The sequence below is a fragment of the Aquila chrysaetos genome, chromosome 5, assembly GCF_900496995.4.
Source record: "Aquila chrysaetos chrysaetos chromosome 5, bAquChr1.4, whole genome shotgun sequence".
Lineage (NCBI taxonomy): Eukaryota > Metazoa > Chordata > Aves > Accipitriformes > Accipitridae > Aquila > Aquila chrysaetos.
In genome coordinates, this window is record NC_044008.1 from 41,038,014 (window position 1) to 41,053,563 (window position 15,550).

At 40.0% G+C, this 15,550-nt stretch overlaps 1 protein-coding gene across 7 annotated transcripts in view; it reads left to right on the plus strand.

The window, feature by feature from the left end:
- Positions 1–14,308, plus strand: part of SCAPER (S-phase cyclin A associated protein in the ER) — a 170,930-nt gene extending 156,622 nt beyond the window's left edge. For all 7 annotated transcript variants that reach the window (XM_030013421.2, XM_030013418.2, XM_030013419.2 and 4 more), the window contains 3 exons: positions 9,307–9,498; positions 12,155–12,206; positions 13,874–14,308. In XM_030013421.2, the coding sequence (XP_029869281.1) occupies positions 9,307–9,498; positions 12,155–12,206; positions 13,874–13,968 (339 nt within the window). In that variant the 3' untranslated portion in view covers positions 13,969–14,308. The remainder of the gene's footprint in view (positions 1–9,306; positions 9,499–12,154; positions 12,207–13,873) is intronic.
- The last annotated feature ends 1,242 nt before the right edge of the window (positions 14,309–15,550 follow it).

The following is a 15,550-nucleotide window of genomic DNA, read 5'->3' on the forward strand; positions in this document are numbered from 1 at the left end:
TTGCTTTTGAAGAGAGAAAATGCTCTGAGACACACAAAAAGATTTTGTGTGTTTTAGACTGCAGTATTTTAATTATTCACACCTTCTGGGGATTTTGACCCAAACGAGCTATGTTTTCAAGGATGATGGCAGAAACCTCTGCCAATAGTCTCTTTGAACTTCTGTTGACTAAGGTCCTGTTTCTTCTCTAGCCTTTAAGTCAAGAATTCTTCATTCAGATCAGTTGAGTTTCATCTCTGTCAATGAGTAGAGAATCACGCCCAAAGCAGCAGCTTAAATTTGCAAGTGGTACATCATCAAAGTTGAAGAGCTTATCTAAGTGTGAAGGTGATTCTTCAGAAATAATGCAGGCCTACAAGGGCTAATTCTAATCATTTCAGTGTTCAGAATAATACCTAGGGATTTGAGACATGGCATGATAGGTTTTTTTATTTGAGCTTACAGAATATATGTATTTCTCAATGCATTTGATAAATACTAATACTCTCCTCTGATAAAAAATTATTAGGCCAACACTTGAACATATAAATCTCCTGTTACGTTATTTTGGAAACTATGAAGCTTACCGTTTTCTAGAAAGCAATGATACCCTTAAATTTAACAGGGTATTTAAGTATATGATTAACATTAAGCACGAAAACAACCTCACATGTTTAAACATTTATTTTTATGTTAATATGTAAAATGCTAAAATGCTATCATTTTTAAAGTTAGGCTTTTCCTTAATACCTTTTCTAGTTCAGGCATTAGATTACTTTTTTATCCTGTAGCCTGGGCATGTGTTAAATTGACAAATAGCCTCAATGCATATTAGAATTGGTTCCATTCTCCTTTCATCACATTGTAATGAGCTTATCTTTTACAATATCTGTTTATTTATTTATTGCTGAATTTAATCTATATATACTTCATTTTTTATCTTATAACTAAGGTGACTTGTTAGTTATCATTTTGGGTGACATTTTTTCAAGAGCTTTGTATAAAGAACTTCTTTATCTAGATTTCCCACTATCATCACTTTCGATAAACATTTTTACATCTTTACTGCATCACTGTGCTTGTATTTGCCATTGTCCTATCCTAAATGCTCAAATGGCTTAGGATGTTTATACAAAAACTGCTCGGACAATTTTTTTCTTTGTTATGTATACACAGAGCACCACTGAATCTGTGTGCTTAAACCATAGAGCTAGCTGTAAAAGGACAATGCTCATAATGTGGTTTATAGGAAGACTAATGTTATTTCTGAACTCTGTTATCTTTTCTCTGAAAGCTTACATGTGATGTTAAGAAAATAAACACTGGAATTTTTCAAATAGACAAAATTCTTATTTTTAATTTTTAATGTAGCATTCTGGAACATTGTTTTTGCATGGAAACAGTGCTCTGATTCCTGATAGATGTTAGGAGGAATTTAGAACGTTCTTTGCTCCGAGCCTTGCCAGTAGTGGAGTTTGCAAAATGGAAAGAAAAGAGCTTGACCTTAAAACAGAAGAAGAGCCTAAGTGGTGACATATTCTGGTGATTAAATACTAGCAGTATGAGATCTGTTTATATAGAAGCAAAGAAATAATGCAGATCTAACTTTGAAGAGAAACTCTGGACTACTAATATAAAGACTTATTTCTTCTACAAAGTTATAAATAACCTGACATCAAACAAAAGGATTTAACTGTTTGATGGAATACTGTAGTTGCAGAGATTAGATGCACAGTTCCTGTTCAATGAAGTTATTAGTTGTTTGTACAAATTAGAATTGACATTTATATAAATGACAAATAAATAGAAAAGAAACATTAATAGTTCCCATACCAACAGTACAATTTTAAGATCCAAATGTTTATAATGGCCATGTTCAAGTTTGGAACTGTAGGTCATACGAGATAGTGGAAAAGGCAAGGAGTGCCCCTTAGAGAACCATTAGCTTTTTAGTCTGAGTTGTTCTAAGAAAATTGCATCTGAACATGAAATACATTATAGCAGAAGAGCACAGTCAAGTAGAAGAGCACACATTAATGCTTCATTTTATAAAAATAAAAGGAAATTCTATTGAGAAGGATTTTTTCTAGAAAGTTAGTTCACCTCGCAGTGATAATCACTGTGTTTGTTTCTAAGATCCTATGGAATACACCATTTCATGAGCAGTTTTTTCTCTCCAAGAGCTGAGGAAGGTTTTGCTTCAGGAAGCTTTAAACTTTACAAAGTTATGACTCAGCTCCATTTTCCTGTATCCACTTGATGTTGGTATAACTTTATCTCACTTTTCATTTGATAAAAGAGCTACATACAACTTCTAATACTTGGTCAAAATTACTAAAAAACACCAGCCTGACTGTAGAGTACGAAGAACACAACATTGTCGTGCAGAGTTGGTCACGCAAGAGTGGTGCACTTAAATGACTTGCAAGGTTTTGTTCAAAATGTTGACATTTGGGTTTTTTGTGGCTACAGATTTCAGTTTCTCTCCTTGGCAATCTTTCTCCTTTTTTTGCTTTCTTAAAGCAGCAAGAAGCAATTTTTCCTTTCTTCTGTGGGTGAAAGAAACTGGTAGGCTACAGAAAGCACCCCTAAGTCCCGTTATCTTCCTGCTGCAGTGTTGCCAAACAAGCGTCCGTCTGCTGCTGGGGAGACCTGGCAGCATATGTGCAGTTCAGGTGCTCAGGTGGCAGCTGGGAGTTGCTGGACATTGTCTCTACTTTCTTAGCTGGACATCCCCCTACCCCTGCAGCTCTAATTTATGGTGCCCTAGCAGTGCCATTGATGCCCGCAATGGATTTGCTCTCTAAGTTTCTGCATTTTGATGTTGCATATTTTTTAACAGCATAAACCACAATGTGACGCTAAGATATAGCAAAAGGAATAGAAATAATAAGCAAACAATGTGATGAAGTTAACATCTAAAGACGCTCATTTTTTTAAATCTTCTGTTATTTCTGTGTAGTCGATTTCTGGAAGGCCACGTGAGCTGGCAGGCAGAGTAACCAAGTGGCTACTAGGAGAAATGCAGGAGAGTATCCAGGCTGCAGTGAGCTTGTCTGTTATTTGTCATGTGGAAAACACACCTGTACACCTTTGTGTACAAAAGCATTCCTGGTGACTTCAGTAAAATGTCAGCTTTTGCAAAATCATTGCCCGAATGGTAATGGGAAATTTGTGATAAAGGAAATCATGGGGCAACACAACAGAATGAAAACTAGAGCTCGAGTTACGGGATATGCTGTGAAAAGTACCCACGTACGGTGTTTCTATTTGGCAACACTTAAATCATGTCTTCCAGTTACGTTTGTGAAAAGTCTTCAGCAAGTCTCCCAAAAATGAAACAAAAATGATGGAAGTACACGTCCATGTTCCTGAGTTAGCCTGGGGCTGAGGGCTCTCGTGTATACCCCATAGGTCTCCAAGAGCCAGCACCGGCTGTGTCCCCCAGCCCTGGACTTAAAGGACCCTGGAACAGTGGATTATCGTTGGCAACGTTGCTTGCCACGCCGAAATGGATGTGGTGAATGTCTCCTAGCAAATGCACCATCTTGTTTAGCGACTCCCTTTGGTAGCTAGGGAAGCTGCTTTGACCGATGAAAATCGTACCCTGGTTTGGGCTTAGGCTTGGACTTGACGACCAGACCACTGTCGAACAATTCAGAAGAGAACAGCTTCTCACTAGGCTTAAAGCAACTCATTTTTAACCTGGAGTACTGTGATGAGATTTTTTTAATTGTTATTGGGGGGGGGGAAGCAACCTTTGAGGAAATAATTTAATAGAATGGTAAATATTATTATCATTTTAGACACATGATGAATGTCTTGTAGCTTTCTAAATGTATGGATAATCTTCAGTAAATGTTAATAATTGATTCATAATATTACGGTTCTCTGGTCTAGCACAGTTTAGTTCACTGAGAACCTGTCTTTCTGAATCAGTTGAATACTCACTTCTCAGTTCTTTTTTTTTGCCTTTGCATAGACAGAAAGCATGCTGCTGGCTTTCTGTTCTTCCTGACCAGAAAATTAATTAGCCTCTTTGAAAGATAATTCCAGTGGGTTTATGGTATATATGGACAGAAACATGAATGATGCCTTTCCAGAGCTCCAAATGTCCAAGAGAAACAAGAAAACCTAAATCCATCAGTAGAACTAGACTAAATATTGCTCTAAAAAAATCAGCACTTCCACTCCGCAGTAATCCTGGACTAACCTTGTGTAGTACACAAGGAGTGAAAAAGCTCTTGGTCTGAGACTGAACCTTTTTTTTTTTTTTTTTTTTTACTTGTAATAAAATATCTGACAATATTAAACATACATGCATAGAACCATTGAAAACCAATCTCTGATAATAATCTTCCTTAAATCTCTGGAAGGTTGCAGGCAAAGTTTTACATTCAATTAGTTTCTCTTTTTTTAAATGCTTTACATATGTAAAATGTGTGCAATTACAACTTGGAAACAAAAATCTAGATTATCACCAAAAATGCTACTCCGTAATTAAAAATATGTAAAATAATTAAAAATATCAAGGCAGCTTGACTGAACTAGTAGTTCTTGAAAAATTAGTAGCATGTATCTACGTTACATGTCTAATTAGGAAGTATGAATATATGAATGACATATTAATATATGAATTACCAGTTCAATTTGGGTAATATTTGTTCAATATTTTACATACAGTCATTCTTCAACTTTCTGGCTGACGCTTTAGTTTTCTCAGTGAAAATGCTGTTTATTACTTACAAGGTGCTTATAAACTCAGTTACCTGCTTGTGAAGATACAGTTTCAAAGGCTAGAGGATTCTTACTTTAATTTTCTTGTAAAATTAACCATTGACTTGGTAAGATTTTACTTCTGATTTGACATGTAACTGCTGATAGGTTCTGTGTCATTGCTGTATCATTCAGAAGATCTGTATCTTATTAGTTATGAAGATTTTATTACCGTGCTTTGACAAAAATTCATACATATGCATTTAAAACTAATTGTAGTTTTCATTCACAATAAAAGCGATATAGAGAAAGATGAAGTGAAAGACAAATATACGTATATACAGTACGTAAATAGAATTAGGTGGTGTTCACCAAAACATCTTTCCCTTGCTGGTTCTCAGGCAAAGGTTGCCCCTGTATGCCAGCAGTTATCTCGCCGCCCTTGCAAGCAAGGAAAGGAGTCGCACTTTGATGATTCTCGTGCCTGCAGGATCATCAGAAAGTTATTTTGGGGCCCTTGGAGCTTCACAGAGAAATGAAATGAGCTGCAACATTCCCTTTGCTACCCAGAGGAGAATTGTACCCAAGTTATTTGGGTCCGTGTGGTTTATTAGTTCCCTAGGAAAGGCGTTCAGTCCGGGGAAGGTCTCCTTCGCAAGGTGCCAGGAAGCAGTGGCAGGAGAGGAAGGCTGCTGGAGCTGTCTGGGGGGGAATGCAAGGAAGAACTGCAGAATCCAGGATGGAATATCCTTCCAGCAGTCACCTCGGGTCTGTAGCCAGACTCCCTACCTAAGTGACAAGGGAAGCCTTATCTCCCAGCAAAATGATGAGTTCCCTTCCCAACTTTATTACTGTTCCATACCACAAGGAGCTTTTAATTTTTTTTGATTGATTGTCCTTTTTTATTGCTCAAGTGCTGTGTGGCATATTGCTGGCTTTTGTCATTGTAGTCTGTTTTGAAAGACTGACTTTTATACTGCTTCAGACTTTCACAGCTAGAAGAATTGCAGCAAATAGCCAAGCAATATACTATGTAGTGAATATTGGCCCCAGTAAACTTGAGGAAAAAATGGCTTCCATCTAGAGACTTTAGAAATCGTGAATCATGCTTTCCTAAAGCGTTAAACTTCAGAAATACCGGTGCAGTGGATCAGGCTGGTTATTGCACTTGCGAGTGCAGAGTGCACTTTCCAAAGAGTCGCATGGGAGCATGGATTGCCTGGTGGGGCAGAAGAGAGTGCCTGACCCTCTGGCTATTGGAGATTAAGCAAATTAGCGGGACCTGCAGAAGGCTGTAAACAGGTGGCAGTCACAGAAGATAACTGATTGGCAACCTTGAAAGGAGTAGCTCAGTAAAAAGTTCCCACAGGTCATCACATTAGTCCCCGTGCTGGGTAGTCAGCTAGTGTGGATGCAGTAGGCGCAGCGTATGTGGCATAGGAAAAGCTGGAAATTCAGACAGAGACCAAACAGGGAAAGTAGTATTCTTAAAGGTGACTTTTAGCAAAGGTTAAACCTAAACAAAATTGGATATTAGAGTGGTACGTATTGTGCAGCCTTGCTAACCATCGGCTTATACGGCGTAGAGGTTGCTTCAGTTCAGCAGAGGGAAGGGTTTAAGAAGCTCTAGCCTCTCATTTTCAGCAGGCTTTTACATCGAGAGCAGACGGTACCGTTGGCCAGTGCTTTCTGGCGTGCTAACCCTGAATCCTGCCACCGCGCTCCCTAACAGGGGCTCTGCCTCTGAAATGTATCGGGGTCTTGAATCTGGCTGGTAGCACAAAACCCAACTTCATTAATTCATCATGAAATAGCATTTCAGAAACATATTTGCTGTGTCTCTTACCTGTGTATAGTTTCAGTCTTCAGAGGGTTGTTCTCATGTTTACCGTGTAGGGCCAAAAATAAGCTAAGCTAACTGGGTGCATCTTCTTTGGAATTTATTTAAGCTAAGTACAGGCAAAATCAATAAATTTGTATGAATATCTATAACTTTTGAGAGTAAGCAAAATTTTTTAATGAAATATAGAAAACATTAATGTGAGTTATCTGCTCTGGATAAAAAAAAAATAATAAAAAATGTGGCTTATATGAATTTGGTAGGTCTCAATTCAGAAAAAGAAAACCACAAGCAAATATTAATGGAACCTAAGCACATATCTGAAGTTAAGCAGGTGCTTAAATGCTTGGCTGTACAGAAATGCGATGATTTAATTAGGATCTGGTTACGTTTGACAGGCATATCTGACTTTCAAGCTAGAGAGAGAGAGCAACAAGAAAAGCTAATTCTAAGTAAATATGTCTGGATTCCAGTATGTGGTGGGAGGAAAAGCAAGCTTTCTGCACTGGATTTCAGTAAGGAGTTTCTATCTCATATTAGAGCATTTTGTAAGATGAGTATTCCAGGTCTGCAAAACTCCCTGGGATCATTAAGCCAAGTGACTGTTCAGTCAAGAGAAGTCTTTTTCCACTGTAAAGAAGTCATGGGCAAGGTTTTCATTTGTTTTCTTCATTGTTCATCTGCTAAGTCAAGTGCTGGACTTCACTTTCTCTACCAGTTGACAGTGAAACAAGGAATAAGTGCTCTGCTAGAGGTTTGTTTGGGGTTTTTTTCCAGTAAGGGGTGACTCATGATTATTTTTTTTTTTTTTTTTTTTCCTCCAGAGTACATAATATAGTGTATCGGGTTTAGTAGCTGCATTAGTACAATGAGCTGAAATCATTAAATTGATTCCACATGTGATAAATACCAGATTAAAACAATCAGCAGCCCTTGTATATACCTTCCTATCTTTAATGTTGATAACATCGTAGTAGTAAAATGTTGAAAAGATAATGAAATAATAATTCCATGGAAGCTATTTGAGTATCTGCACTGTTAGTTTGGCAAGAGTTCACTAATTATCCTTGGCGTTTTTAGAACTGGTAAAGGAAGCAAAGTGTGAAATGAAAAATGAAAAGTCCCAAAAACTTCTTTTCCTCTGCCTGTTCATGCAAGTGTACAGTGGCCATTAAAAAGAAATCAAGAGTTCTGTTGTTCTGCCCTGGATCAGAAATACCAATTGTCGTTATTTTAGTACAGTTACGATTGATTTTAAGTACTTTTCTGATTATAGAATTTACGGTAGAAAAACACAGATTTATATAATAACCACTCCAGTTAATTTAAAATTCAAACAGTAATCACAAACTCGAAAGGCACCCTCTTGCTTACAGGCTTGTAGCTGGTAGTTAAGTTTAGAATCATCCAAATGCTTCAGTGATATTTCCCTCAAAACAATGTCTGAATGTATGCTTAATTGTCACGTATTTGGCTGACTTTTAAAAATTCCTCCTGTCTTTAAGGGCATTAAGACATTTCTACCAGTATTTTGAAAGGTTTTCAATGTCGTCTTTACTGGTGAACTGAAAAAAATGCAAACTATTACTTTGTTGATCTTGTTTTTAAACTGAGCTGCATTATCAACTGAGAGTGTGCTCTGAAGGTATTGTTAAAAGTGCTTTGAAAACTTGTAAATCCCTGTAATTTATGTTCCTGTGGTCTCAACTGCTTCTTTCTGTCCTTCTGGTTTTAATTTGAATGCAGTCTTGTCTGGGTGTGTACCTGTAAAATTGTGTTTTTCCAAGTACAATTTACAGTCGTGACCCTAAGTTTTACAGTGTTCTAACCTTATAGGAGCTTCCTCCTATGCCGAAAAGCCAACTTTGGGTCAAACAGCTCTTTCATATTATAATTGTCTAATCAAGGTTACTTGGAACAGATCTGATTTGGGCATTTTTTAGTTTATCACAAAGATTTTATAAGAATATCAAGTAAATTGGAAAGGTTCCTTTGCAGGAGACCAGTAATAGCATTGCCTTTTTTCTTCAGATGTACACAGTTGTAAACTTAGCCTGCTTCATGACAACAGTCCCATTTATCTAAACAATTCTCCTTTTAGAGTCGATGGCACTGATAGAAACTGAGATAAGAAATACATATGGGAGGATCTTTCTGAGTCTCTACTTACTGAAACTCCTTGCCGTGCAGCTTACAATCACCTTTTCTTTTTGGTGCCTGAGAATGCGTGGCAGACATCTACCATGAAACAGAGTCCTCTCTAATTGCCAGAGAGCACTCTAGTAAAAGATGATCGAGCTTCAGGAGGGTTTTTACAGTCCTGGTGATCTCGTTCTTGATTTTTTTTTTTCCCCCCCCTAAAAACATGCTTACTGTGTGTAAATGGCAGGGGTTGTGGTTTTTTGTTTCATAGCTCTACCTTACAATAGTCCCTTCGCTATAATTCTTTGTCTTTTGAATGAAGGTATTAAATTATCTATTTTATTGTAATCTGCAGATTAATCCTCTTCTCATTTACTTACTGTCTTTTTGGGTGATACAGGAAAAATGAAGTTTCACAGCCTTATATTCTTTGTGTTCCTCTGCAATAAAAATAATACTTGCACACTGAAACAGAAGTTATTTGGACTAAATGTTATAAGCTTTATTTTTAGTATTTACTCCTCAGCCGTGCTCATTTTTTTAGCATGACTTCAGCACCCTTGGTGGTTAACAGGAAGAGAAGAACAGATAGATCACATGTTTTAATTTTGTTATGTTTGTATTTTCAGATCATTGTACAATCTGGCCGTCACCCCACAGTGCTGCAAAAACTATGCCAGTTGCCTTTCCAGTATTTCAGTGATCCTCGTTTAATCAAAGTGCTCTTCCCTTCGCTAATAGCTGCTTGTTACAATAACCCTCAGAACAAAATCATCCTGGAGCAGGAGATGAGTTGTGTTTTACTCGCCACCTTCATTCAGGTAGCTATTGCAGTAACGTAACAGTGGTGTGCAAGATAACTGCAACAGTTTTTCTTGCCTTTGCTGTGTATATGGAGATCATTTGACTTAAGTAAAACAAGTAAACAGCATTGAAGTACTTTAAGATTCTCTGCAGCTCTTTTCAAACCACAGATTATGCCTGTACTTGAGGCATCTTACAACACTAAAAGGTTACCAAGTAGTTCAGGTTCTCGCTATCACATGCAGAAACCTGTTTTCATTAAAGTTATTGGACGTGCTAGGAAGAGTTGATGTAGATCCTGCTATTACAAGACAATTCTTAAAATACTTATTTTTAAAACACTACTGCACATACAGCGTATCTGAAATCGGTATATTAATGTGTTTACATACAAATGTACAGCTGTATACTGCATACAATAGATTTACAGAGAGAACTGAAGTGTATATATTTTATGCAGAAAATGCACAGAACACATGTTACCCGTCTAATCTTGCAATCTGTGTTTTTGACAGTAAGCCACTGAGGTCATTACGAATACTGTTTTGAATAAGGATTTACAGCATTTTTGTTCCCTTTGTCTAAATTTATATGCTGTGCTTTATGTATCAGATTTTATACGTGCCTCATGTTTTCCATACATTTTATTGACTGTTTCCAATGAATAAATGTAGTTTTCGTAAACAGTCTAGTATTAAAAAACAATGTGCTTTTAGGAGTCTAGTAACTCTGTATCAGTCACCTGAAAGTTACTGTTGTTGATACAGAAATGTTAGTCGAACTCTTTTTCCTAATGCTTTGCAGCTAGTCCAAGGGTAGGCCACACGGATTTGGGAGAGAAAGCGCAAGAACTAAATATTTACTAAAAGTCTTCGCATAACATCAAACTTCTGAGTGCGACTACTGTTTATCCTTTTAATACTAAAATAATTGCATGGCAGTTCAAAAAAAAAAAGTTTGGAACTTAGTATTAAAGAATTTGCCATGTAGTAATGAACTTCTGGTTAAATACAAAGCTATAATTCATCTTTGACTTTCGCATAGTGAAACTACAGATTTCAGTGTAGAAGTTGCAGTGGCAAAAAATAACTTAAGCATTACAAGTAAGTGCAGCAAGTTTAGTTTGTTTTTTTCAGCCAAAAACCATAAGAGTGGAGGAGAGTGTTCCCTATATGAATAATTAAGGTTATTTACCTTGATTTCTGTGCTATAAGAGAGACAATGGCATTTAAATCCCCAGTAGCTACACCAAAGCTTAAGTATATCTACAAGGGTCAACGTTATTAATTTGATTTCCAATTAGAGGTATATCTCAGATGCCAAGTCCACATACAATTTTTGCAGGCTTTTAAAAAAGGTGTTACATTAAAATATGTAAGATCCTTATGTGCTGTAAAGTGTCGTGTCTTTGCTGACTTCACTGGTACTTTAGCATTTTACCCATTTTAAAATCTAATCCCAAATGCTGCGCACACACACGATACTGAAAGGAAGCGAGGAAGCGAGGAATGCTTGGATACCCACACACACAGAAGAGACTTGCCTCTCCACTTTCATTTCAACTCGCTGCTTGTCAAGCAAGTCTCTCATTTGCTTCAGTGGAAGGTTTGGGAAAGACTGTAAAATATTTCCCTGTGACTAGAAAATGAGATTCTTCCTGTGCCAGGGAATGCAAAAAGAAGTCCCATTTACGTAAAAGTTTGGTGGTGTGTACGAATATAACACTTAAATACAGTGTGTTAAATGTGTGCAGCATAAATCAAAGGAAAATGATTGCTGGATTTTACAATGACCCACGTTATACCTCCCTACCAACAGATTTATTTCCATCATCTGAAGATTGCATCATCCTTTTTATTTTTGTTAGTTCTGTTTAGATGTGCTGAATAATTAAATAACATTTAGGAGTATCCATGATTTGCTAAATTCTATCTCTTGTGTCAAATAATACCGTCTCTGCTCGGTGAGTACTTGAACAAAAGATAGGGTCTAAAAGCCCTCTTTGTACTGGGGCAGCCGACTTGTTCGGAGCAAAGTCGGTGCCCTTCCTGACTCCGGAGGACGCAGCATCCTGTCCGACATCGCGCTGGGCACTGAGATTAACTGCACCTCGGCTGGGCACGCAGCTGGCTGCAGTGTTGGCCAGAGTTAATCACCTCTCTGGAAGAACTTCACTTACTCTCGGGAGATCAGGACCTCAGGCTCCTGGGTCACAGCCGGTGAAATTGGGATAATTCAAGAATTTTGTAAGAGCGTTATTTGGAGTCAGGAGTGTAAATCTAAAACTCCATTTGTTTTAAAGAAACACAGCTGCAGTATAGTTCCCTTAAATTAAAAGTCATGAATAATAACTATTTCCTAAGAAGACACGAAAACCTTGTTTTTCCTGTTGTGTATTAAAAGTTTTTTGGTTTTGTTTTGGTTTGGTTTTTTCAAAAAAAAAAAAGTATAAATAAATGTATAAAAATCCAGTATATATTATAGAATTTAAGTGCTGGCAGTATTCTGTTATGATATGTAGCAAACAAGCCAGAGTTTGTTAATTTACAGATTTCATAAAATACCGGTATTTCTGAGTGACCGTGAAGACTTCAAAATGTTATTTTAATTCCTCAGATGTAAGATCTGAAAATCTGATGCCTTTTTTTTTTTTTTTTTTCTTTCTCGCTGTAGGATTTTGCACAGAGTTCAAGCCAAATGGATAATCAGTTATCTCAGCAGAGGGGTATGTCTCCGGTGAAATGTAACAGAGTAGTAATTGGGTCACAAAATGTGTTGATATTATATTTTACTGTGATTTAATTTTTTTAATCTGTATTACGATGAAAGAAATACAGTAAATTGCAGCATGATTTTACAATTTGGGGAGGGGCTCCCTAGCTTACGTTCTGAAACATACAGGTCTTCCAGTCTGCTACTCATCGTATCAGGAATTCAGAGTGTTAATCTTTATTAAATGCTACGTGGTATCATGTCTTAAAATGTGATACTGTGCGTGCACATATTTAATTAGCTGTCACAAAGGCTACCTTCAAAAGTTTTAGGTTGCAGAAGCCACGCAGCCATGCCAATACACCCAGGGTGCCAAAAATCAGTAAAATACTGCCCTGTAATTATTCTGTAAAGTTTCTCAGTTTGCAGAAGAGCTGCGATTTTTTTTTTTTCCCCTCAGTTGTTGTAAATATCATGTAAAATACAGTTAACCTCTTTAGGCTAAACATTTGGAAGATGCTTTGCTAAGATGGCTATTACTTGTTAAACACATCTGAAATTCAAGTGTTCGGTGGGAATCTGGTCTTGCGTCACCCATATTTTGCCTAAAGTACGTCGCTCGGCCGGTCATTTCTCTCTAATAGCAAGCAGAAATCCACCACCATTTTGCTGAATGTTTGGCAGAAGACGAGCAGTTCTAGGTTTAAAACATAAGCTTTGTGTTTAAAAATAAATTATAAAATTAACATAATTTTATGGAGATTTTTACGGTCAACATTGTACCTCTTAGTCTGAAGCAGCCTCGTGCAGTGTCTGCGGCACAAACTTTCCAGGATTGTGTTTGCATGAGAATCTGCTCGAGAAACATCTAAAATCCAAGTGGAAAACTGCTTTTTATTTTCACTATTCAAACTGGATGAACTTTTAAACAAAGATGACTATGTGGTGACATGTGAGTGTAATTTCTAAACATTCCCCAGTTGCAAAAAAGCTGACTTAATAATAGTATAAGCAGGATTATTTTTACCCATTATATCTCTTGAATGTGAAGGATGGTGTCCCCCAAAAAACAAATGGGAACAATAACGCTGCTGGGAATAGAACTTGAAAGCGCAAACTTCATTGTTGGGTGCTGTGCTGCAACACGCTGCTCGAAGGGTCGGACCCTGCAAACCTGTGCACGCATGTGTAGTCCTGTTCACGTCACCAGCAGTACTCGTAGGAGTAAAAGCTGTGTTTGTAATCGTGCTGTGAGCTTTGGGGAGTCAGGGAGCAAAACTCCTCCGCAGCCTGTCGTGGAAAAAGAAGCTGCTGAGCAGAGAGCGCGCCGTTGAGGCTGCCCAAACTTGAACGAGGCTGAACTGCTCCCCGGTGGGTCCAAGAACATAAAATGTGTAAAGATGTGTAATGTTCCGATGCATAAAGCGGAGCGCCTGATCCAAAAGCTTAAAAATCTAAGCCTTGGCTCATCAGAGCCCTCTACCCCCCTTTTTAAAGCCAAACCTCAACGGCTGGAGCTCCACAGAAGTGTCATCCCATGCTTAGAGAAGTTTTTCGTAGGGGGAGGGGAGCGAATGACTTGAAGTATCTCGAATTGGCTGCGCGTTCATTATTCTTGTTTTATTGCCATCTTATCTTCAGAGAGAATAACTTGGTAATTTTATGTTCTATCTTCAACAGAAAAATTTTTCAATTCTCAAGATTATCTTGAGCTGTCCAACAGATTCCCCCGCCAGTCCTGGGAAGAAGCTCGACAGTTCTTCTTGAAAAAATAAGTGTTGTGTTTGGTTTTAAAATCCCTGACATCGTCACGCTGACCAGTTCCTGCTGACTACCTTCTTTAAAAGGCTATTCCGAAAAGTTTTTGATACTCTAAATACTTATGTTGTAGATACATAATTTGCACTATTTGTATCATAAGTACTGTAGATACTTTCAAGTTCTGTTTTGTAATTTTGACAATTTCAGTTCGTTTCATTCACATATCCTGTGTCATGACTTGGGTATTTTCTACCCTGTGATGTGGTGGTACTTGGACTGCAGAACTGCTGAAATAAGATTGCAAACAGAGAAAATGTGTTCTATATATCTTGTAATAAAATAACTTATTCTGTCTGTAGTGTGACTTCTGCGTTTACAAATGTTGGTGTCCTTGAATTACCATAAGCAACGCAAGGCTTGGAGAGAAAAAAAAAAAAAAGACTCCTGTGATGTCTTTCCAGTTAATCAAAAGTCTAAAGAATTTGTCACATTTGGCTTTGAGGAAAGTTCTCTTACAATTTTTGGGTGATTTGGGATAAATCACGTGCCGCAGACTTTTTAAACCACACGCGTTTTTTAACGTTTCGATAAGACTTTAATAATGCTTGTTTAAACCTCGTGATGTTCTCTGAACGGTGAAGGTTCCGCGAAGCAAAATTAAAAGGTGAAAAACGGCAGCGTGTCTCGGTTTAAGATTTATTTCCCGCGCCTCCCGCCGAGAGAGCTCCTCGCAGCTGCGAGGGGCTGCGGTGGGTGAGGGGGGGGGCGCGGGGCGCCACTTCCTCAGGGAAGGCGCCGGCGGGGCCGCGCCGATCCCGGGCCGCGGGCGGCTCACGGACACCGGGGCCGGGGCCGGGACCGTCCCCTCTCTCCGCGGGCCCCTCGCCGGCCCCAGCGGCCAGGCCCGGCCCGGCCCGGCCCGCACCTGAGCCGCCGGCGGCGATCCCGACCCGCCGCGGCCTGAGGAAAAGGGGGGGGGGGGGGGAGTGAGGGGGACGCGGCTCCCCCGGCCGCCCCCCCCCACACACACACACACACCCCGGAGGCGATTTTAGGGCCCGGGCGGCCCCGCTCCCGGGTGACGGAAACGGCTTGCTTCAGTCTAGGCCCGGGAGAGCGCGGGGAGCTGAAACCCGACCCGGCCGGAGCCAGGTAACGGCGGCGGGGGCCCGCGGCGGGGTTGGGGGGGGGGGGGGAGCGGAGCGGGAGACCCCCTTCCCACCTGTCCCCGGGCCGGGGGGGGGGGGGGGTCGCCCGGCCCGGCGGCAGCGGAGGAGCCCCTGGCTGAGGCGGCCCATTCTCCCCTCCCGCCGGCGCGTCACCCCGGGCTGCTCCGTGCGCCCCGACGGCAACTGCGGATCGGCCAGCTCCCCCGGGGGGGGGCCCGGTCCCCTCACACCCGCCTCCTCAGCCCCTCGCGGGTGGTGGAGCCGGCGCCGCGCTGCCCGTCGTCCCCTTGCGGCCCGGGAGGCTCGGGCAGGGCCCAGCCCCGCCGCTCCGCTCCCCGAGGGTGCGGGCGCGATTGCGCGGGCATGGGGCTGGGGGGGGGGGGCTGCTCGCCGCCGTTTAAGGCTGCCCGGGCCTGCGGTCCCGCGG